The following is a 22,813-nucleotide window of genomic DNA, read 5'->3' on the forward strand; positions in this document are numbered from 1 at the left end:
ATCCGCATGCTCAACGTCGTCACCATCCTTTCCTTTAATATTTACTCCCCCGTGTCTCTTCCCTTTAAGCTGGTCCCTATTCTTCTTGCTCGGTCGCTCTCTCTACCACGTCCCAACTCTTCGAGCAAAGAACCCCAGACAATATCCACGGGGATCCAAATCTGCAATCACCTAAATAATTTGTGCGCTGGTCACAGACATTGTCCGATCTATTGCCATAGTCCAGTGGGCTGTCTCTCGGCTTAAATTCTCCGCTTCGGCAGGTCTCAGTTGTTGCGGTCTCTCTCAGTTAGGGCTATCGCCGCCGATAAGAGGGTTGACACGACAACCTCAACTATCCTTACTGCACATTCCTTCTCTCCAGCAACTACTTGACTCCATCATCCTGCTGGCCAGGAATTTGTTCTTCATTCTCACGTTGCATTGTTCATTCGACACTTTCGCCTTTCGCTTTTTGGTCTTTGTTCTCATCATCTTTTTCCCTCATCAATACAACAATCATCCCGCGCCGTCGACAAAGTATACTCCCACTAGTATAATACATTTGTCTCGACTCATTGAACACAACCTCATTGTTGCAACACCCGAGACATCAATTCTCAATTATAAGTGACGACAGATCCCTCATCTTCACTTCTATCCCAACGACGGGATACATCGTCGTGTTGACTACTACGAGCCACTGTAAAACTATACAACACTTCACATCTACATGCTTTCAATGAGCCAAACCAGCAACATGTCAGCTCACCTGGCTCTCGACCGCGCTGCTCTGGAGGAGTTTGTCACGCACCGAGTCTCGCGCGAGATGGTGACGTACCTGGCCCAACAGGCTTCACAGGTCATCCGATGCGAGGCCCATGTGACCAACACCGTCAGCCAGCAAGGCCAACCCACGCCGCCCTCTACACCTCCCATGGACGCCGCCGATTCCCTGCCACCTCTCCCTTCCATAGAAGCCTTCATTGCATCCCTCGTCGCCCGGTCGCAGGTCCAGGTGCCTACCCTGATGAGTTCCCTCGTGTACCTGGGCCGCCTCCGGGGCCCGTCTGCCACCCGTTGCCAAGGGCATGCGATGCACTGTCCACCGGATCTTCCTTGCTTCGCTGATCCTTGCCGCCAAAAATCTGAATGACTCTAGCCCGAAGAACAAGCATTGGGCTCGGTATACTGTTGTGAAGGGATTTGACGCATTTGGCTTCTCGCTGCCCGAGGTAAACTTGATGGAGCGTCAGCTGCTCTTCCTGTTGGACTGGGAGACTCGTGTCACAGAGGAGGATCTCTTGACTTATCTGGATCCTTTCTTGGCTCCTATCCGTCACCGTATGGAGCAGGAGCGTCTGCGGAAAATTGAGGAAGAGAACCAGTTGAAGCAACATCACCGGTATGGTCCAGATCTCATCCAGATCTGTCTTGGAGTCTATATTTCTAACATTTATCACAGACGACGTATCGGTTCCCCCGCGGATCTGCTGGCCAGCCGCCTGCGGCGTCAGAAGCTGGAGGCCCGCGTTGATAGTCGCCGCAACGGCGAACTCACTGGCCTGCGTCGGCTCCCTAGCCACGTCTCCTGCCCTGCCATGCACAACACTCAAAGCTCCCCTCAGTCTCTCGCTGATCTTGAGCGATACACACCATACCACCGTCACCGCACATCCCCCAACCGACCTGGGCGGTCTATCTCGCCGCCTTCCATCCGGGATGTCCCTGGTCTCTCGCACGCGGAGACTTTCAACTCGCTTTGCTCTCGCTCATCAAGCGCGGCCCCTAGTTCCCGCGGCACCCCTGCCAGCATCAGCACTTGCTCCTCTCACGGCACTGACGATGTCACGATGATCACTGATACCAACACTAGCCCGTCTGTCTCCTCATTGACTTACAGCTTTGTCAATGTCGACTCGAAGCAGCAATTTGAGCCCGTTCGCCAGCCTAGTAAGAAGATGAAGGTCTCAGGCCACGGCCACGGCGGTGGCTTTGTCGCGCGGTTCTTGGCTTCGGCGACTGGCTCATACATGGGGAGCCGCATCGGTCGGCCTCACGCATAATCGAGCAGGCCTCGATTCCTGTCGTGACTGGTGTGCTGCCGATCTAATTTACTCTACAATGACAGCCAGTCCTTACTGCAAACTGGATCTCTCCCTTGTTTCAGCTTTTTTTCTTTTCAACTTGATATGCCATTTATTCCTGCTTCTTGGCAAAAAGCATTTCCCCGTTGATATGCATCTCTTGTGACAATACCCTTCGTTTTTTCGCCAAACGTGCCCACTTTCTATCATATCCTCATGTCCACCATCTAGATGTGCAACAGTTCCTCTCTACCTTCGTTTCAATCTCTTACACTCTTTATTCGTCGCTTTAACCATCTCATGGGCTGGCCAGGCATTGGCGTTTCTCTGTGTTTTTATTTCGTGGCCTTTTTTTGGGGGGTTGGGTTCGGGGTCTTTGTTCTTGGGTCTTGAGTTCTCTCGAATTGTTTCCTGCGTGGTCTTGGACGCTTGGCGGGAAAGGATGCCCTTTAGACACGTTTCTCCTTACGGATGTATTTATCCAATATCTCATGGTCCCGGCGTTGGGACGTATAATGATACTTTACAACTACAGTATGGCCTTTTCTCATCAATCTTTCTTAAAGTAAACGTCGTATTGCTCCCAGTCCTTGACTCACATGCACAATGTTTTCCTGTACGACTAAGCAGCTGAGACATTCATGACAAAGTACTGCCAACAGTTGAATGTCTTTGACATCCCTTACATGTGGCGTGCAACGGCCCGCCACGGGCAGCCCGGGCACACCGGCTAAGGGCGATCAATATGCGAACCACGCCCCGTTCTGAGACAATTGATGCCAGAAGCGAGGCTAGACTCTCATGCCTCTTCGCAATGTTCGGCACGTGGAGCCAAATCTCTCTTTCCGAGCTGTTCAATCTGGATCTCATCCTTTTCGGCATAGGCGACTCGGTGCACGGTATACCAGGGCCGCTGGAAGAGACCATCCAGAGCTTCAAGCGATCGCCCAGTTGTATCCTGACCAAATTAGTAAGAAGACCGTATACTGAAGTATATAAGAACTGGACGATTGGACTCACCGGCATAGCAAAGTAAACATAAATCAAAGAAATCAGGCAAATACATCCGAAGAAAACAAAGGCACCCCATTTCTGGCTGGCAGCGAGCAGACTTGGCATCGCCCGCGAACAGCCAAAGTAGAACGCCCAGTGAAAGCCCATGGCAATAGACATATTGAACGAACGAATCTTTGTCGGGAAAATTTCGGACCCAATCAGGTACGGGATACTGAACCATCCGATACTCCATGCCACGGCGTGGAAGTAGATGGCCACTATCGCACCAGTCGATGCGCGGGCAGCATTCGGTGAGTTGGTGATTTGACTTGCTGTCATGTCCTTCGTTCCACCCAGGTAACCACCAACGTAGGCCAGGGTTATAATCTGGAGACAGATGCCTGTCAAAAGCGACCGGCGCCGACCGATGAAGTCGACCACGAAGAGTGCGAACGCTAGTGTGCTCACAAACTTGACGATGGCATAGATACCGGTCGCCAAGAACTTGGACTCGTCTCCTGAGATACCCAGGTAGCCAAAGATAGTTGGTGAGTACTGCGTAATAGCGTTCGCACCAGACCATTGGGAGAAGAGCGTTGCCATGAAGATCAGGAAGAAACGACGTCTGTTTTCAACGGGAACGAGAGTTTCTTTCAGAAGTTCCCATAGCCCAGAGTTCCCAACTGCTTCTGTTTCATGGAGAATCCGCGCATCCATACCTGCGACTTCGGCGAGGAGGACTGGGTGGTCTACAGGGAGATGGCGCAGCTTCCCTAGGTTGGACATGGCCTGCTCCCGTTTTCCAATGTACAAAAGCCAGCGTGGGGACTCGGGGCAGAGAAAGATGCCGAGACCCCAGATAGAGGCTGGAAGAAGTTGCAGTAGAGTTGGAAGCATCCATTGCGTGTTTGTGCCGGCGTAGCTTTTGGTTACTCCGTAGTTGATAAAGAAACCGAATACCACACCGAGTTGTTGGCAGGCGGCGTATTGGATGGTGAGGAGTCCTCGAATGGATTTGGGGGCAATCTTCACACATAGGATGGCTTAGATATGGAATGTAAAATCATCTTGAGTAGGAAAGCTCACCTCAGTGATATACATTGGGGGAATAACGGTTGTAGCGCCGATTCCCATTCCCGCGATGAATCTAGAGGCATACATGCCAGAGAGGCTTCCACCGTTAAGACCCTGTCCGAGAACGCCGGCCATATAAATCACAGTTGCAATCAACAAGGTCCAGCGCCTTCCAATCTTGTCTGTCAGGGGTAGGCACTTTCGTTGCGGTCAGCTAGTTTTCTCTGCAAGATTTTCAGACGAGGCTTGACATACCCCTAAACATCCAAAGACGGCACCAGCAGTCGCAATCGAGACTAGCCAACCTTTCGTATTGGCATACTGGGCATCGGACTCTTTGGAGAGGCCAAAGACTTTCCTGAAGTGGCTTTGCACCACGATTGAGGCGATATTTCCTGTTTCATTCCAGGGGTTGAATGTTAGGCGATGTTGAGACAATAACTTGACTCCATGGAAGAAGACCTTACCTTCATCAAACCCCTTGGACACACCAGAAAAGGCAAAGATACAAGTACACATCATCACGTACCAATTGAACATCCCCTTGGGAGAATCCCGAATTGCCTGTTTCGTGTCTGCAATGAACCCCATGATGTCTGACAGAATGACGAAATAATCGAAACAAGACGGCAGACGCCTTCAAAAGCAACCCTGGGTCATAAGCACCCCAGCTTTTCCTTCTTTATCTCCTCCAGGCCCTCCACTAGGGCATGGTGCTGGTCTGGGATACATTTGCAAATGCCGGGGAAGAGTCGAGGCCCCGACGTGTCGTCGGAAAATGTCCGTCAACTTAAAAAGCTATTGTCCGTCGTCCCCACTGCAGGGAATTTCCCTTTTTAAAAAGTCCCGCTATGGCCGGGGGTCATTGCTTAAAGCCATACCTTCATTTTAGTGTCTCTTGAGATCGATTTCCCCGAAAGTTTCTTTCATCATTACCGGCTATCGAGAATGAACTTCTACCCCGTTCCCCCCGTGATCCAGGCCGAGGTATTCGTGCGGATTCCTGATGCGTTGAGATGCACGGGACAACCTACCGACTGGAGAGGTGGATCAAGCAGTCCGCCATCGGAAATCTTCCTTGAGGGGCCTACCTACCTCAACAACGGGGACCTATACGTTACCGATATTCCGTATGGTCGGATTTTGAAAATCGATGCGCGAAAGCAGGTGACTGAGTGTGTTCGTTATGATGGGGAGCCAAATGGACTCGTCGTGCGTGAGGATGGAATTATGATTGTCGCCGACTACAAGCAGGTATGTAGCGATCCTATCATTCTATTGATGAATCCAAGAAGCTAATAATTGTAGGGCCTTTTGCTGTTTGATCCGGTCGCAAAGACCATTTCACTCTTTCTGACACGTCGGAATTTGGAGCGTTTCAAAGGTCCCAACGATCTGATCATTTCTTCCAAAAATGAGATTTATTTCACGGATCAAGGGCAGACGGGCATGACTGATCAAACTGGTCGAGTGTATCGACTTTGCCCTGATGGTAAGCTGGATTGCCTCGTTGACAACGGTATATCTCCCAACGGCATTGCCTTGTCCCCGGATGAGCGTTTCTTATACGTGGCTATGACTCGTTCCAACTCTGTCTGGCGACTGCCTCTCCACGCTGATGGCTCCACCTCAAAAGCGGGGTTGTTCTTCCAATCTTTCGGTTGTGCTGGACCAGATGGACTGGCTGTGGATGAAGAGGGAAGTTTGTTTATCTGCCATCCCAGTCTTGGGTCTGTCTTTGTAGTTGATGCAGATGGGGTGCCGAAAGCTCGGATTGTCACTGCGCCTGAAGGAGGAAAGAATCTGACGAATTGTACCTTTGGGGGAGAGGATGGGAAGACGATCTATATTACAGATAGTATGAAGGGTAATATTCAGTGTGTGAGGTGGCACTGCAGGGGTGCACTGAGACCTCATTAATGGATGTCGAAGCAACTTGTTACTTGTAAAGAATAGAGAACAAATCTTATGACTAGCTCAGTGACCAAAAGATGCAAAGATTGTTGTAGATTGTTGTAGCATGTTTGAGTATAAAAAGGTTATTTAGATCTAAGTTCGAATGATCGTCAAATAATCATACAAATTGTTCACTGCCGCCATCGCACTCGCAGTCTGTGCCCGGGTAGTAGCTGCGCCAATATGTGGTGTGCTGACGACATTCAAGTTTTCCCATAGTGCACCGTACTTCTCAAAGGTAGGGGGCTCCTGCTCGTGGCAGTCTAGACCAGCGCCCCAAAGGTGACCCTCGGCAAGCGCCTTGGTGAGATCTGCTTCATTCACAATTCCACCTCGAGCGGCGTTGATGAGAATAGCATCGGGCTTCATCATTCGAATTTCCTTGTAGGAGATCATGTCCCTCGTTTCGTCGGTCAATGGAACGTGAATGGAAAGAACATCCGCCCTTCGGATGACTTCTTGGACGTCTGATACGCGATCGTGTGGGATGTGTGGCCAAGCATTGTCGGGCATGAAGACATCAAAGGCGACGACTTCGGCATCAAAAGCCCCACGGAAGATTTCCGCCACGGTACGGCCAATGTTTCCCATGCCAATGATACCAAGAGTCTTTTTGTGGAGCGTGAGGCCATTGCATGTTTCCTTTGGAACGGGCTTGGTCATTTGGCGAGTAGTGATGGAGCGAATACCGCGAGCAACGGTCATGCTTAGCGCAAGGACTAGCTCGGCAACATCGCGTGCGTTGGCACCAGGTGTGTTACAGATCTTGATACCGCGCTTTGCACAAGCAGATTGGTCGATCTTGTCAATGCCAACTCCATGCTTGCCAATGGCTACGAGGTTTGGGCAGCTGGCGATGTCCTCCGCAGTCAAATATGAGCCTCGGATGAGGAGAGCGGATGCCTTCTGCCGCCACCCTGAGAAGCCCTCATCTTCAGGAAGGATGACATTGAAAATTGTCTTGGCGTGTTCAATAGCCTTGGGGTTGAACTGATCGAGGACGTAGACGGTGGGCTTGGAGCTTGTGGCGCCATTTGTCGGGGGATGATCCCTATCATGAGCAAGTCCAGGAGCCATCGCGGTGGTATTGAGGGAACTGGAAGAGGAAAATGAAGACCAGGAAAGGAGGATAGACGACACGGATAACTTTCATGCGAGTGATGTTGGCCGGCCAATATAAATCAATACCACAGTATGATTCATCTTGCTGATTGCACCCATCTTCACGCGATCGGACATTTCCCATCCCCATCGGACGCATCGGAGCTTATCCGATAACTCAACCTCATCCCCAGCCCAGGCCCCGGAGGCGGGAAATGGAGTATTGGAGAAGAAAGTCGGGAAAAATATTAAAAGAATTCGGAGATCAAGTCTCGGATACCGTCAGGTATGACCGGGGGAAGCTCACAGATGATCGGGTCATTCGTGGACTCACCCAGGACCAAACCCGAGAGAGCCCACAACACACGGCGGAAGACCCGCAGGCCAGAAAACCTCTCCCCAAGAAGCGTGAGTAAAGCAGTGCACTTATTGACAATATTGGCCTCGCATTGAGGCAAGGCCGGTTTCCCTGCAGTCAAACAAATGAGAATCACCCCCGCATTGAAAATATCGTAGGCATCCACAAAACTCCCCGCAAATTCACCACGGTCGGACCGCTGGTACTCGTCCTCGATATAGTCCACACATGCTTTGATGAAATCCTTCTCAATGCTGCTGGAGCTGCGAACCAGACTAGGTTCGATGGTTATCGAGCCCTTCACCTTCAGGATTTCGCTCATTGCCCGGCATGAAAGGCGCATTATATGAACGTGTGGATATTTAGCGGCTTGATCGAGCCCAGTAGCGCAGTCCTTCCAATAACAAAAGTTGCTATAATGATACAGCACACTTTTCGAAGGAGCGTCGCGAATGCTCGATATGAATCTGGCATGCGATACCAGGTGACAAGCTAAGTCACAGCCTCCAGCTGGCACAGTTTTCTCATATTCCTCGGGACCCTTGAGCATCGATAAGCAAGGAATTTTGGAGAGTAGTTTGAAGAAGTTGGCTCACCAAGACTGCTATATCTTCATCCTCAATGCTAAACGGTCGATCCATTATTGTGCTGATGGTTCTGTATATCATTTAGTAGCTTTTTTGTGACGGTTCCAAGTAGAGAGACTCACCGATCAAGGGTATAAAGACTCCAGAAAACATTGCGTCTGGCTTTCAACATCCCTGGGGCCATTTGAGCATCCGCGTCCACGTCTTTATGGAATCTGAAAGCGATTGCCTTCTTCATTGCCAGCCCCATCAAGTGCCAAGCTGACCCACCAAGGGCACTGTGCAGTGAGTATATGATGAGTGACAACATGCAATATAGAATATCCAGTCTAGTCCCACTTTCGATAATTCCAGGGAAGAGCTTCATGGCAGCGGCATGATAATTACTGGCAAGTCCCTGGAGGCCACCTGACCCAGGAGAAAGTAGTGCGCCAGTAGCCATGGACAGATATAGATTGAATCTTTTGACCGGTAAAAGACATTTAGGATCACTGGTGGTGTCGTCTGACGTGTCAAAGAATTTCTCAGAGTCCTCCAGTAGCTCTTTGGAGTCGATGTGAAGGAATTGCATTCCTACTGTCTCCACAAAGCGAGTGATGAATGGAAGAGCCAACTGTTTGTTCGACGTCATGGATGGGTCAACCATCGCCGCTACACTTTGTCCATAGGGATCTATGATCGATTGCGCTGGGTTGGCTCCGTTAAGAGACAGCGTCGACCGTAGCATACGTCCAATGGAAAGTTCCTGGGACAGGCCACCGGTCTCATCCCGGGGTTCTGCCATGGCACTGCGAGACAGGAAGCCAATCTCGCCCATTGCTGCCTGGACAGTGTTATCTGTGGCATTTTGCTGGCCGAGAATTCCCTCGGGGTGTGCATCTTGGTTGTTATGCAAAGGCTCCGCAGGTGGCTGACTAGCTTGGTGCGGTCGTTGGCATCGTATGCGGGCCTCCAAATCATCGCGCTTTCTTTTCAATGTCTCTACATAGCTGTTACAGTCCTCTTCAGTGGCTGCAACGACGTATAGACAGACACTTCTGACGAATGTGAGCACTGACCTGGGAACCGCAGCATGGGACAGACTGCCGCCATTCTTCGTGATTGGCTCAATGGGGAATTTCCGAGGAACGCATCGCACACCTACCCCGATACACCCCGTGCATTCCGGTAGTTTTCTATCGCACTGTTTTGCATTAGCCTCTGCTATCCGAGTGGATAAGACCAGAATCGCCTCATGCCGCCCGCTGCCAAAGGCTCTGTGGATGCACTCCTAACAGACCTTCTGTTTTCGCTTCCAGCATCTCTCACACGCTTGACCACGGGATCGTGGAGTTGATCCAGGTGTACTGATCCTTGTAGTATGACTCCCTGATTTCATGGTCTGGCCAGCAATCAGAGGCGAGAGCAGAATGATCGTATGAGTTGCAGAACGTCGGAAATCCTGCGACGTTCATCGACGGAAGAATGCCGGCCAGATCTTGGCGAATTGTGATTGGCCCTTGCCCAGTTCTATATCTGCCCCACCTTTTTATTGAATATCAAGAGTCAATATTTCGGTTGAGATTCTCATCTCATGGCACGGTGATAGCAACATAATGGAAGTCCATCGTTTAAAGATGTGGGATACTCACATTCACTGTCTTGACCCGGAATGTCATCCATTCAAACCTACACGAACTTACACACCTCCTCCTGCTCCTCTAGAGGAATTGGTCGTCCAGACCCGAGCCGACCGAGTCGTCTTGGTGCAGGCATCGATCGAAAATGGCCACTATGGCTTGATGGACCATCTTCAGCGCATTCGCACGGAATTCCCCCACTTATTTGCTCGTGGAATCATATGCATGGATCAGAGTTGGACTACTTTGTCAAACCAAGATATTGATGCCTTGCATGAGCTTGGTGTGCGCTATGTTCGTATACATGGCTTTCTAGGGGAGTCCGTGCCCAACTCTTCTTCTCTAGAAGAGCAAATTCGTCTGTTCGCCCGTTCATACGCAGTTCAGAGATGGGGCTGGGGGTTGTCGGCTCAGTTAAGCCTCGCCACATGGGCCTCACTCTCAGAGTTTATTATCCACGACACGGAAATTTTCCGACTTTGCATTATTGCGGATCATGTCGCCTGCTGCTCACACCGCGATATCGGTACGCCACAATTTGAAGCGTTTTTGAAAATGCTGCAGACAGGACGATTGTATGTCAAGATCTCGTGTCTCTATCGACGAAGTCCAGACGACATACGGCATATGAAGCCAATTATTCAAAGTTTGGCGGAGGCTGCGCCTGATGCATTACTTTGGGGTAGTGACTGGCCCCATGTGGATAGCAATAAGAGACTGGACGACTCACGGACGGTGTCCACGCAGGTGGACATAGGAAAGGAGCTAGAGGTGTTGCGGGGGTGGTTATCGGAAGTCCAATGGCGAAAGATGCTCTTCGAAACCCCAGAAAAGCTCTTCGCTGACTGAGATCGGTTTTGCGGGGGTGGGGTGAAAGAAACAGAAGCATCTGTTGATTTTTAAGGCTGTGTATCTAAATTACGAATCAAACACGCGCTTTATCCTGGAATGGCATGATTAATTTGTCAAAGCAAATATAGGGAAAAATTACCACTAGACCAAGAATGTACTATAGGCAACATTCTTAGTCTATACGGTCATATATTGTTTCGACATAATTCCTGAGTTTGATCTGTCTGGAGGTAATAATGTGTGGCTCCGTCAATCTAATACCTGCGTCAAAGTGAACTTTAACTGGCCATCGGCGAATTTCCGAAATACCAAGACTGGGGAAGAAAAAAGTGTTGCTCTGGGGAAAAGTCTTGCAGTCAGTACATGAATGTGGAAATAGCACGACCACCGAGATATAAATACAATAATGGGGCAAGTCGCTGTACAGGGCTCTATTATTGATTCTGCATTCACACCTGAATTCGTTCATACAACAAGTTGAAATGCCCAGCTCCGTTCCGATAAACAAGGATGACCCCAAAGTGGGTGGCAAGGATGTCTGGGTGGAAGATAGAGAGGGTGATGCTTCGCTCGACGTGATGGCGGTCTACAACTCGTACGAGCCCGAGTTCCGCCGTGATGTTGAGCTGAGACTACGTCGCAAGATCGATACTCGAATTCTACCTCTCGTCGTCATTATCTATCTGTTCAATTACCTGGATCGCAATTCCATCACCCAGGCTCGTCTGTACGGACTCCAGGAGGATACCGGTGTGAAAGGTGCCCAATATCAAACTGCAATCTCGATCTTCTCGGCCGGATATATTCTCATGCAACTGCCTTCTACCATTTTGATGACGAAACTTCGTCCATCCATTTACCTGGTGAACTCATCTCCTTTTCAGTTTCCTTTGATCAACGCTAATGGCTCCTCCAGCCAACATGCATCATTGTTTGGGCTATCACTAGTGGATGCACCGCCGCCGTTCACAACACCCCTGGTCTATTGATGGTCCGGCTTTTCCTCGGGTTCGTGGAAGCTCCCTTCTTTCCTGGAGCTATATATTTCCTTAGCTGCTGGTACACAAAGCGCGAAATTGGTGTCAGAATGGCTCTTCTGATATGTGGTATCCTTCTCTCCAACGCCTTTGCTGGACTGATCTCGGCGGGAATTCTGTCTGGCATGAACGGTGTTGGCCACTTGCAATCATGGAGGTGGCTCTTTATCATTGAAGGACTTGTTACGGTGGTTGTCGGTACCATCGCCATTTTTGTGTTGCCAGACTTTCCTAGCACCACCAAATGGCTTACCTTGGAGGAAAAGGTCGTGGCTCAGGGCCGCGTAGCTGCCGACGCTGGTAGCGATACCGTGCTGGATGAGGAAAAAGTGCCCATTACTCGCGGATTGATGTGGGCGGCGAAGGACGTTCGAACTTGGATCTTTGCCTGCCTTCAGATGGCTACCACTGCATCTATCTCATACTCCCATTTCTTCTCCACCCTAATCAAGCAATTGGGGTTCAAGAACAGCACCACCGTCTTACTTCTGACCTCGCCACCATACCTTGTCGCATTTTTCTGGGCTCTTTCGTGGGCATGGGCGGCAGATCGACGTCAAACCCGCTCAATCCCATCCGGAATTTCCCAGTGCGTTGCAATTATTGGCACTATTCTTTTGATCGCCGTTGATGGCTCGCTCTGGGCTCGTTATGCCTTCACTTTCCTCGTTTGCTGCGGTACATTCGGAGTTTACTCGACTACATACGCGTGGCTTTCTTCGACAATTACACAGCCGCCCATCAAGCGAGCCGTCGCTATCGGCATTGCGAACACCTGCGCCAATATCGCCTCGTTGTTTGCGAACTACTTTTGGTTGGATCAATACGCACCAACATACCGTCAGTCTTGGGGCTGCCTGTTGGCGTTTCAGGCACTAGGACTTTGCTGTATTCTAACGCTTCGCTTTATGCTCCAACGTGCAAACAAGAAGTTTGAAAGCTTGGCCAATGAAGCCGACGTCACTGACGCGCTATTCATTGCGCGTTTAGATGAGGACGAGCGCAAAGCAGTCCAGAATGGGTTTAGATATATTGTGTAATCGGAAGCGTGTTGGCAGTATCAGCGGCTTTTCACAACCAATATCGAATGACTTGTCACCTCAGTAGCACTCGTTAGTAAATAATTGATCCTTGATTTTGAACCACCCGTAAAACCTCTCTGTCAACTTCAAGTCAACTTTCTGTACAACCTAGACCTGTTTGGCATGTTTGCATTTGTATCGGGAGGTCACCTGATGGAGTCGCTCTAGGCGCTGGAGCGAGGGCCGATCCAAGTTCCAGAGCTTCTTTGACCAAGTCAAACACTCTGAATTTCCCACTTTATACCCCAAAGTTTTCTGCTTCTCATTTTGTGTCAATCACAGGATGAAAAAAATGGTTACATTCAATGTATGATGAACAATGTAACCTGCGACTCCAACTTGATGCAGATGGCCGTATGAAACTCTCACTTTGAGATGGAGACCACCACGCCAGTCCTCGAGACTTTGCCATATCAGCCCATTGAAGGCACAAATCCGCTTCCGCGCCTTCCAGCATGTCGATTCTGCCATGCACGAAAAGCCAAGGTAACATTCATAAGTGCCTAGTCAGAACGTCATTCTAACTTCGAACAAGTGCGACAACGCTCGTCCAAAATGCAGCTTATGCGTGAAACATGATGAGGAATGCACGACCCTGGGAGTAGATGAGAACGAAACGTTCAGTAGACAGTCAGTCCCTCTATCCCAGAGTCACATTTGGTTTAGCTCCTCCACTAACCAACGGTTAGATATATTGGTGACCTGGAGCAGGAGATCAGCACACTTGAGAAACAAGCACAAGCCTATGAAAGAGACAGATCAAACACAGTCTTGTCTCAAGATGCCCATGGCCCAATGCAGCCTCGACATAGCTCTCAAACATTCAACCCCAGTAATCTTCATCACCAGGAAGGTAGCCATTCACCTAACTTTGTGGAAGGAGGGGGCATAAGGTTAGTCGATGGCGGCTTCGTGAACGATCCAATGCTCACAACCATGCTGCAGCTTCATGCGACATCTGGTGGCAGATTCTGGATGGCGTGAACATGATCCAACTCTGCTTCAAAACCTGACGAGACATCCTGGTCCCGCCGAAGCGGGCATCAAGCCGCATCCTCTTCCCCCAGCCGATGAGGGTCAAAAGATTTTCGACAACTAGTGAGTTATTCCTGACTTTAGAGTCGTTAGATAGACTATGATTCATATTGTTAACTGACTGTATCAGTTTGAATGGGTCCCATGTTCAGAATCCGTTCTTTCTCCGACGAGAAGTGCTGACGATTCGCGATGCCGCATTTCCGTCGGAAATCAGGGGGAACGAGAGCGAGAACCAGGGTGTTCGGGCCCTGCATGTCTCAGATCATGATTTATTTCGTGCATTCATGATATTGGCAGTGGGATCTGTTGTTCTTTATCGCAACGGAATAATCGAACATCATCCGTATGGATATTATCTCTCGGCGATCAAGTATCTCGACGACACAATACTTTCCAAGGGCCTCGAGTCAATTCAAGATCTGTTGCTTGTTGGGCGGTTTGCAATCTACCATCATATCGGTAAGGAAACTTTTTCGCGTGAATCCTAAGATCTAAAACTAATGCTCAGAAATTTGATCAGGAACCTCCATCTGGGAGATTCTTCGTCTATGCATGCGCTTGTGCATCGAGCAAGGTCTCCACAAACCCCCTTCTCCGGCTTCCAAATGCAGCCTTTTGGAGGAGCAGCTTCAGAGAAGGGTTTTCTGGGAGTGCTACATGATTGACCGTTATAGCTCTATCACGTTGGACCGTCCGTGCGCCATTTCAGACAAATACATCCGTATTGGATTTCCAGCGGATGCCAATGATGAAGACATAGAGGCCGCGGATGAATCTGGGTCTTTTCCCAACCTGGACGCCTTCTGTGCCGCCTCCTCTCTCCATTCGCCGTCTGGTGGTGCGAACACCGAGATGTCTGTTTTCTTCGCTTGCCTCAGACTCCGTCAAATCACTTCCTCGATTCATTCTAAGTTTGGCGACAAAGTAACATCTAGAGATGCACGGCATAAAACTACAGCCAGGGGAGCTATCTACGCCGAACTCGATCAGCTTTTAACTAAACTCCACGGATGGCGCCGTACGACTCCTTCATTTGATAACCCACGGAGTCTGTACGAGATGCAAGACTGGTACGACCTTCTATACTTCAGAGAGCGGCTGCAGCTAGTGAGGAAGGCCATCGATTTGGTGCCTAAGCGGAATGGCATTCCACCAAGAGATCTTTTGTCCCTGTGCCTGCAATGCGCAGCTGGGGCAATAACTGCTTTCTGGAAGCTCTTTGAGCCCAAGAGAATCACATTCACACGGAGCTACTTTCAAATGCTGTTCACCGCTGGGCTTTCTATCATGTACTGCCTCTCCGTGGTAGGGGATTTTGATCCTGCATCTATGAAGGCTGGAACCGATGCTGTGACGACTTGCGAGTATATCTTGAAGCAGATGGGAGTCGACTTGTCTGATGCAAAGCGCTATGTCGCCGTCTACGAGGCGCTCCGCGGCTATGTCATTCGCAAATACAGTCGACATTTACAGTCAGATCTACAACCTGGGGATAGCCTTCTTGCTTCGACACCATTCTTCCACCAATCCTCTGCTTCTAACTTTGGGGTTTCCCACAACGAAAGGAATGAGGACAATATCCCCAACATCCAAATTCCCTCCTTTGGCGGGTTCGGCTCTATCCAAAACCACACCGAACAAAACCCGGGAGGGTTGCCACTTCTCGACACTCAGTTAGAGGATCCTCAAATGATGCATGGCGCAGTTGATTCTCTCTACAATGACGCCTCCATATCCGATGGATCCGTTCTTTCTTGGAATATCTTTGGGGACGATGCCTTGTGGAACATGGAAGCTGGCTTGAACGAGTATGCGTATGGTGACCCTCCACCGACATTGTATTTGGAAGATCCTTTTGATTTGCAAATCATAATGTAACAATACTTAGTATATGGAAGTTGTACACGAACAAACTTAGTCAAATCAACCTCTCAGCTATTGCTTGCTCTTTTCCAGCCTTGAGCTGATTTCACCATAGTTCTGTACGATCTTCTTCATCCCGTTCTGAAGGATGGCGCCATCAGCGCCACTCAACGACCAAGTTGCGCCCATGGAGAACCATTTCTCCAGAAGGTCAAGTCGTCCGCCAATACCTCCAATACCAATTGGCTTTCCAAACTTATTGGCTGCGTTGATAGCCTTGGTAACCGAGTCAAGATACCGCGGGTCGTCATACTTCCCCGGAAAGCCCAGGTCTGCACACAGATCGTTGGAGCCGATCAGAACACCGTCAACACCGTCAATAGCGAAGATTTCCTCCGCAATATCCACAGCACAAGGAGTCTCAATCATTGGAATGAGCATAGTCTGGGTATTCATTGCCTCATTCTGCTTGAGAGTAGGGACGTGCTGGAAGTTGAAAACAGGCTGGTTATTCGTGCATCCGCGAGCACCGAGCGGTGCGTACTTGGCATGATGCACGATATCGCGAACCTCCTGCACAGTCTCAATGTGGGGGATGACGACAGCGGCAGCACCCGCGTCGAGAATGCGACTGATGTGCCAGTGAGACTTGGAAGGGGAGCGAACGACGGGAGAAACTCCGACATAGTTGCAGGCCAGGATGAGCTGGGCCACGGTGCGCATGTCGAGAGATGAATGTTCCATGTCGATGAAGACGGCGTGGAAACCGGCCATTTTGGCCATCATGGCAATTTCATTGCCGACCATGTATTTGATAGACAAGAGAGGAGTGATCTCGCCATTGAGAATGCGGGTCCGGAAAGGATTGGGGATGGTGAAAGTCGTTTCTTGGATTGAGCCCATGGTGAACAGTACTTGGATAATCTTAATATATCACAAACGATAGTCATGCAATATGAGAAGATGAATAGCTATGGAGTTTTGAAGTTATTTAAATATACGCTTGAGTCCAGATATTGATGGCTGTAGCTGCTTCATGACTCTTACCGGAGGATTTCCGATGCCGTCGGGGGGTATCCGAACACCCTCCCGCCCCGCGATATAGGTTAGACATGCCTTCTTTGTGGAAAAGTGAATAGCCGGGGTCGATTGCCGATTCAATTTCAAACTAATGGGGCTCATTTACTCTCCTATTCGGAAGCTGGTAATTCGAATCCAATACGGCCGAAGAAGAAAGTACTTTTTCGCTCGACCTTACTGATCTTGCGTAGAAGATGGGACGCCATGGGCAAGAGGATGTCGCTTTGTCACGCATCAAAAAGATTTACCTTTTCTCAGATTGTCGTGCATATCAATCATCAATTTTATCACTAGTTGGCCATCAGATACAAATGTGTTCGCCTTGGTCGGCGAACGAGTCGCGGCCCTTCGCGGAGACTGTGTTATATAGCTCAGCGTAGGTCTGGATCGCTGGTTAAAGACCATACTAATCAGTGCTTGTAGACCGGCGAAAGATCCAAATAGCGGCATTCGGTAGGAGTATGGCTAAGCGAAATGTGGTCCAGGATGATATGAGCCGTTTTTCCCTGGCTTCCTGCTTAATCTTGTCGTCGCTGCACTGCTCGCTCTCGTCTACCTTGCCCGTGGATGGCAAATCACTTGGCACAAATTCAGAGGCATAGTGGGGCTGCTTCGCGTCTTGCATTTGATCACCTGAATTTGGCGGAACGAAAATGCGCCGATATATCGACAGAGTAACTTGAGGCATGACGAGGAGCTCGATGATGTACGAAAGTGTTGAATCGGTCAGGATTGGGTCGCGCTTCATTAAAAGGCGAGCAACATTCCATGACATGAAGATCGATATACAGAAGACTCCATATCGACCAACGCCTTTGACCGAGGATGGAAGGTCATGAATGATGTCGCGAAATCTCCGCATCGGCTGAAAGAAGCCAAATGCACGGAATATCCGAGGCACCAATACCACCAAAACGAGATAGATCGTAAATCCCACGACAATGAGAACCGCGCATAGAAATGTGAATGTGAGCAGGTCATTGAGAAGTCGCTTTGCTAACAGAAACCGAGATATGGGAATCGAAACGGTCTGCATGTTGTCGTGCAAGAACCACGCTGCCAATGCGAAATCAAAAATCACGACAGAGTAAAAGAGTGCTTTGACGGGAAGGCGTAAGAGCATATAGAGAAGACAACGCCAATGTCCACATGTCCAAGATACCAACACGGGACCGGTTGGAGATGTAATGTGCGCGATGTTTGGGATGTTCTCCATAGGATGTCGTCCTACGGGAAGTTCTTTATTTGGACGAGTGTCTGGGGACCAGATATGGCGCACCCTATCACAAAGATTTTCCCCTGCAGTGTGTTGACCATGATCATTGCCATTCTCATTATTCCTGTGAATAGTGGTTCTTTCGATGGGCTCTTGGATATGATTTCCTGGGCATGGGCCGGAGGCGAAAAATCGTTTGCCAACAATTGGGTGCTGTGGCCAGTCTGTGTGGAACACGACACCGGAACACGATACCTTCAAATAACAAGCCGACAGCTCAATCATTGCTGCTTCTGCAAGCAGAAAAGTGGTGGACCATTTGATAATCCAGTGGCAGGAAGACATGACCAAGAAAAGGTAAAAAGGCAGAGCGACTCCGACGAGGAATATGCGACGCGCCGAGGTGACCAGTACCCCATGGCTCAGTTCCGATGTCATGGACTGGGTCTCGGGCACATAGAACTGGACGCCAGCGAGAGCCCAAAGACTAGCATGTATTTCCGCGATGTTGGTCAATCGCCAGTTAATCAAGTCGATAGATTGACCAAGGACAATGGCGGCGGACTGGTAGGGTGAGAAGGTCTTGATGTTGGCCTGGACATCTTCTAGCAGCGTTGCTCGACCCGTGGGTCTAACGAGGCTGCTAACTGTTACGGCGAGTGCAGCAAGGGGTACGGTTAAATTCGACATGATGAGCCTTCAACGTGCTCGTGTCTCCCTCGCCATTGAGCTAGGTGAGTTGTTTGCAGATAGACTGAGGATTAAAAAGCGGGCTTGGGGAATGAAAATAACATGAAGGACGTTGCAGTCGCGAAGCCTCGGGAAGGGTCCAGGACTTGGCGCTAATTTAAGCGGATTCCGTGTAGCATCTGCGGCCAACAAAATATTGTGTCATAACCCTTTTTATGCCTCAAGACATTGGTGTTGCGATAAACGAGGCTAGGCTAGAATGGGTTAGATGTACGGATAAAATCGTGCATTGACTAAAGACACCTAATGACACCTGCTGCCAAAGGGGTTTCCGCTGCTCACTCCTTTCTTAGGCAGAGGTCACAATAAAAATAGAGTCCTTAATGTTCGACACCTCTGAAGCCCAAGGAAAAACCAGGAATATTCCTTTAACAAGTCTGCGACCGGGAGAGATTCATGCTAGGGTATTCTCCTGAAGGCCAGGGGCAAAGGAGACATGTAGCGTGTAGCTGGTTGGCCAGTTAGTTCTTTTGCAGTGGGGAGATCGGCCCCCGAAACAAAAGTACTGGAAAGGATTGGCATCATTCCTGGGCTCTAAGAAGTGAAACTCACGTTCTATATCCAATTTGAACTCTTGCCTTTGCTCATTCTCTAAATCAACCCGGTTGCCTTCCCTGTTGATTTATCAGCAAACCTTAGAAGCCTTTATTGAACGGACGGAGAGGAGTCTTCCGTTTTGGGGATGTCAGTGCTGCCTGGTCTGCCTTGTGCTTTATTAAAAGGTTCTCTCTCCCACTCTCATGACTCAATTTCCTTCTTCTTACTATCAACATCACCAACAATAGTTTGCCACAAAATATCATCTCTGATTTATTCATATCCCATCTCTCTCTCTCTCTCTCTCTCTACTAGACCCACAATCATGTCGGGCTTCTGTGGGTGCTGCTACTGGAGCACCAACGCCTGGGCGTATTTACCGCAGGTCTCCCTACAAGCCCATGCGACGATCCTGTCTTCTGCAGCCCGCACGACTCTCACCCAGACATTCATCAACCCCTCCGAATCTCTCATTAAAGAAGTATCCTACACTTTCCCCCTTTATGATGGCGTAAGCGTCGTTGGATTTCAGTGCCGCGTGGGATCGCGCCTACTCCACAGTAAGGTCAAGACCAAGGAACAAGCTCAATCTGATTACCAAGATGCTGTTGCAAATCAGCAGACGGCGGCGATCATGGATCATTCCACCAGTCAGAATGATATTTTCACCATCCGCCTTGGTAATGTTCCTGCAAAGGAGACTATCACCATTGATATCACCTTTGTTGGCGAGCTCAAGCAAGACTCGCAGAGCGATGGAATCCGCTACACGTTGCCAAACTCCATTGCCCCCCGATACGGAAACCTTGGTTTCAACGACTATACCCACGGCTGCCCTACTGAATATGGCCTATCTGCAGACCTCAAGGGCATTTCCATCACGGTTGATGTCCTTATGGAGAAGGACTCGGTCCTTCGGGAACTACAGTCCCCAAGTCATTCCGTCAAAGTCTCTCTTGGTCGAATGTCTTCCACACCTGCCGATACCAAATCATTCGACCCATCCAAAGCCTCTGCAACTCTGCGTCTCGTCAAGGGTGACCATGTTCAGCTAGAACGTGACTTTGTTCTAGTCGTCAAGGCGGATGGGCTCGATAATCCCCGTGCGTTGCTAGAAACCCATTCCACTCTTCCAGATCAGCGGGCTTTGATGGCTACGTTGGTTCCCAAATTCAGCCTTCCACCAGCTCAACCAGAAGTGGTCTTCGTCATTGACAGAAGTGGAAGCATGCATGACAAAATTCCTACCTTACAGCAAGCCCTTCGGATATTTTTAAAGTCCCTGCCGGTCGGTCTTTGTTTCAACATTTGCTCGTTCGGATCCAGCTTTTCCTTCCTTTGGCCAACCAGCAGAGTTTACGACGCATCGAGTCTGGAAGATGCCTTGAGCTTTGTATCCACCCTTGGGGCCAACATGGGCGGCACAGAGATGCAGGCAGCTGTTGTTGCCACCGTGGAAAATCGTCTGAAACACAAGGATTTGGAAGTACTTCTACTCACTGATGGCCAAATTTTCAACCAACAGTATCTATTCGACTTCGTTCGCTCGTCCGCCGCCGACAACAACGCTCGCTTCTTTTCTCTTGCAATCGGCGACGCTGCATCCCATTCGCTTGTCGAAGGCATTGCGCGTGCTGGCAATGGATTCTCCCAGTCCGTTATTGAGTACGAGGAGCTGGATCGGAAGGTGGTAAGAATGCTCAAGGGCGCCCTCACTCCACACATCTTTGACTACACACTCGAGGTGCAATATGATGGTAAGGCCGATGACGACTTTGAAGTTGTGGATTCCGACGTGCCCACGTCGGACTCGGGGGCCGAAGCTGCACCTGAAACCCCTGCCACGTCTCAGCAGACTCCCACGCAACAGCCTATCTCCTTATTCGATGCCAACCTTGAAGGATCGGACGCAGAATTTGGATCCCGTCAACAGGCAGATGACAAGAACCTTCCTAATATTCGTCCCCCTCGGGCTCTGCAGGCACCTTACAAAATTCCACCTCTTTACCCATTCATCAGGACCACAGTCTACCTTCTGCTGGATCCACGATCTGCACATCGCAGTCCACAGTCGCTCATATTCCGTGCTACCTCCAAGCTGGGGCCTCTGGAGTTGCAAATCCCCATTAGTGACTCCGGCACAGGGGAGACGATTCATCAACTCGCTTCCCGCAAAGCAGTGATTGAGTTAGAGGAAAATCACGGCTGGCTTCAAGATACTCGTGATGAGTCGGGGAACCCGTTCCAGCAATTTCACTTAGGTACACAGCAGCGTCTCGCGGCTCGCGAGTGTCAGAGACTTGGAGTCAAATACCAGGTCACTGGCAAGTACTGTTCTTTTGTTGCTCTGGAAGAGGATGATTCCTCCAACCCCGAAAAGAGCCCGCCCTCGAAGGAGACTGAGCCACGGGCAGTGCCACTCGTTCAGGTAGTCCAAACCTCCCACCACTCATCTGGGCCATTTTCTGGTCGCATACCAGCTCCAATGCATGGCGGCAACTACGCTTACTTATCGTACAGCTCTGGGGGGCCACAGAGAAATTTTGCCGCGAGAGCAATGCCAGGCGCATTTGCAAGCATGCGGCCAAGATTTCGGAATCCTCAGCCGGTACACATGGGGGCCTTTGGATCTGGACAGGCAGCCAACTCAACAGCTCGAGCACGTCAAAATACTTCATCTGGAGCTAGCACTATGAACCTCGGACCCAACTCGTCAGCACCCCTATTCTGTGCCCAATCGCCGCCGCCGCCGCCGCCGCCGCCCCCATCAGCGTCAGGAGCAGCTCTCTTTGGAGGACAGGACCGCGCCCCCATACAACTACAACAAAATGTTTCAGCGCTATCTTCGCCAAAGCCTTTCTTTGGAGGAGCTCCCCATCCTCCTCCGGCAAGAAGAAGTCTGTTTGAAGGATTTGGTCAAGCCCAAAATCCAGCCCAGTCGAGTGCCTTTGGAGCACCATCTGGATCGCTTTTTGGCTCCCGGACTCCATACGCAACGGGTGGCTCACTATTTGGAAGTCCTCCTCCTGCGGCGCCGTCTTCCATGCCAATCTCAAAGGCATCTCTTGTTGCTCGGCAGGAGGGGAACACTGCGGACTCGGCACTCTTCGCAAACACCTCGAAGGTACATACCCTTGTGGCATTGCAAACTTTTGAAGGAAACTGGGAATGGAAGCAGGATTTGTTTGATGTCCTCGGATCCAATATGGCAGACACTCAAGCAAAGGTACTCCGCTTGCTTCAGGCCGAGAACCTTAACACAGAAGTTGCAAATGTTGCCGCTACTCTCCTGGCACTTGGATTCCTTGTGAATAAGAACGCGGAGTTGAAGGCTATTTGGGAGCTGGTTCACGGTAAGGCAGAAGCCTGGATTTTTCACAAATTGCCTCAAATCGGTGCCATTGGCGAGGTCATCGCAACCCATAAGAACGATATCATGGCCCTGGTCTGAGACAAGCACCCAGATTTGCTTCGACTTTCTTACGAGATTGAAAAAAAAATAGGGGGTGGTAGAGAGAATAGTTGATCTTTCAGAATTCTCAAATGGCTTGCAATCAAATTATATTCCTAAAATTTCATCTACTCACGTAATTAAAATCCG

At 49.8% G+C, this 22,813-nt stretch overlaps 11 protein-coding genes across 11 annotated transcripts; 6 read left to right on the forward strand and 5 right to left on the reverse strand.

Annotated features, from left to right (window-relative positions):
- Positions 1-721: 721 nt before the first annotated feature.
- Positions 722-2,045, forward strand: N7458_008187 (cyclin family protein; the record flags this gene model as incomplete). Its single annotated transcript, XM_056911569.1, has 3 exons — positions 722-997; positions 1,068-1,384; positions 1,445-2,045. 3 exons carry the CDS (start codon positions 722-724, stop codon positions 2,043-2,045), a joined length of 1,194 nt encoding a protein of 397 aa, XP_056764395.1.
- An 820-nt stretch (positions 2,046-2,865) lies between these two features.
- Positions 2,866-4,727, reverse strand: N7458_008188 (sugar transporter; the record flags this gene model as incomplete). Its single annotated transcript, XM_056911570.1, has 5 exons — positions 2,866-3,024; positions 3,087-4,088; positions 4,149-4,334; positions 4,392-4,531; positions 4,604-4,727. 5 exons carry the CDS (start codon positions 4,725-4,727, stop codon positions 2,866-2,868), a joined length of 1,611 nt encoding a protein of 536 aa, XP_056764396.1.
- Positions 4,728-5,084: 357 nt separating this feature from the next.
- On the forward strand, positions 5,085-6,056 carry N7458_008189 (SMP-30/gluconolactonase/LRE family protein; the record flags this gene model as incomplete). Its single annotated transcript, XM_056911571.1, has 2 exons — positions 5,085-5,390; positions 5,445-6,056. The coding sequence occupies 2 exons, from the start codon at positions 5,085-5,087 to the stop codon at positions 6,054-6,056; spliced, it is 918 nt and encodes a 305-aa protein (XP_056764397.1).
- A 129-nt stretch (positions 6,057-6,185) lies between these two features.
- N7458_008190 (D-3-phosphoglycerate dehydrogenase) lies at positions 6,186-7,169 on the reverse strand (the record flags this gene model as incomplete). Its single annotated transcript, XM_056911572.1, has 1 exon — positions 6,186-7,169. The coding sequence occupies one exon, from the start codon at positions 7,167-7,169 to the stop codon at positions 6,186-6,188; it is 984 nt and encodes a 327-aa protein (XP_056764398.1).
- A 272-nt stretch (positions 7,170-7,441) lies between these two features.
- On the reverse strand, positions 7,442-9,230 carry N7458_008191 (fungal specific transcription factor domain-containing protein; the record flags this gene model as incomplete). The annotated part of the gene is made up of 4 exons (XM_056911573.1): positions 7,442-8,092; positions 8,148-8,208; positions 8,261-9,149; positions 9,197-9,230. 4 exons carry the CDS (start codon positions 9,228-9,230, stop codon positions 7,442-7,444), a joined length of 1,635 nt encoding a protein of 544 aa, XP_056764399.1.
- A 524-nt stretch (positions 9,231-9,754) lies between these two features.
- Positions 9,755-10,606, forward strand: N7458_008192 (uncharacterized protein; the record flags this gene model as incomplete). Its single annotated transcript, XM_056911574.1, has 1 exon — positions 9,755-10,606. One exon carries the CDS (start codon positions 9,755-9,757, stop codon positions 10,604-10,606), a length of 852 nt encoding a protein of 283 aa, XP_056764400.1.
- Positions 10,607-11,091: 485 nt separating this feature from the next.
- On the forward strand, positions 11,092-12,686 carry N7458_008193 (uncharacterized protein; the record flags this gene model as incomplete). The annotated part of the gene is made up of 2 exons (XM_056911575.1): positions 11,092-11,472; positions 11,526-12,686. The coding sequence occupies 2 exons, from the start codon at positions 11,092-11,094 to the stop codon at positions 12,684-12,686; spliced, it is 1,542 nt and encodes a 513-aa protein (XP_056764401.1).
- A 1,737-nt stretch (positions 12,687-14,423) lies between these two features.
- On the forward strand, positions 14,424-15,644 carry N7458_008194 (fungal specific transcription factor domain-containing protein; the record flags this gene model as incomplete). Its single annotated transcript, XM_056911576.1, has 1 exon — positions 14,424-15,644. The coding sequence occupies one exon, from the start codon at positions 14,424-14,426 to the stop codon at positions 15,642-15,644; it is 1,221 nt and encodes a 406-aa protein (XP_056764402.1).
- Positions 15,645-15,701: 57 nt separating this feature from the next.
- On the reverse strand, positions 15,702-16,532 carry N7458_008195 (HpcH/HpaI aldolase family protein; the record flags this gene model as incomplete). Its single annotated transcript, XM_056911577.1, has 1 exon — positions 15,702-16,532. The coding sequence occupies one exon, from the start codon at positions 16,530-16,532 to the stop codon at positions 15,702-15,704; it is 831 nt and encodes a 276-aa protein (XP_056764403.1).
- Positions 16,533-17,115: 583 nt separating this feature from the next.
- On the reverse strand, positions 17,116-18,615 carry N7458_008196 (uncharacterized protein; the record flags this gene model as incomplete). Its single annotated transcript, XM_056911578.1, has 1 exon — positions 17,116-18,615. The coding sequence occupies one exon, from the start codon at positions 18,613-18,615 to the stop codon at positions 17,116-17,118; it is 1,500 nt and encodes a 499-aa protein (XP_056764404.1).
- A 922-nt stretch (positions 18,616-19,537) lies between these two features.
- Positions 19,538-22,663, forward strand: N7458_008197 (uncharacterized protein; the record flags this gene model as incomplete). Its single annotated transcript, XM_056911579.1, has 1 exon — positions 19,538-22,663. One exon carries the CDS (start codon positions 19,538-19,540, stop codon positions 22,661-22,663), a length of 3,126 nt encoding a protein of 1,041 aa, XP_056764405.1.
- Positions 22,664-22,813: the final 150 nt, after the last annotated feature.

Source organism: Penicillium daleae, assembly GCF_028827525.1.
Source record: "Penicillium daleae strain IBT 16125 chromosome Unknown utg000007l_segment0_segment0, whole genome shotgun sequence".
Classification (NCBI taxonomy): Eukaryota; Fungi; Ascomycota; class Eurotiomycetes; order Eurotiales; family Aspergillaceae; genus Penicillium; species Penicillium daleae.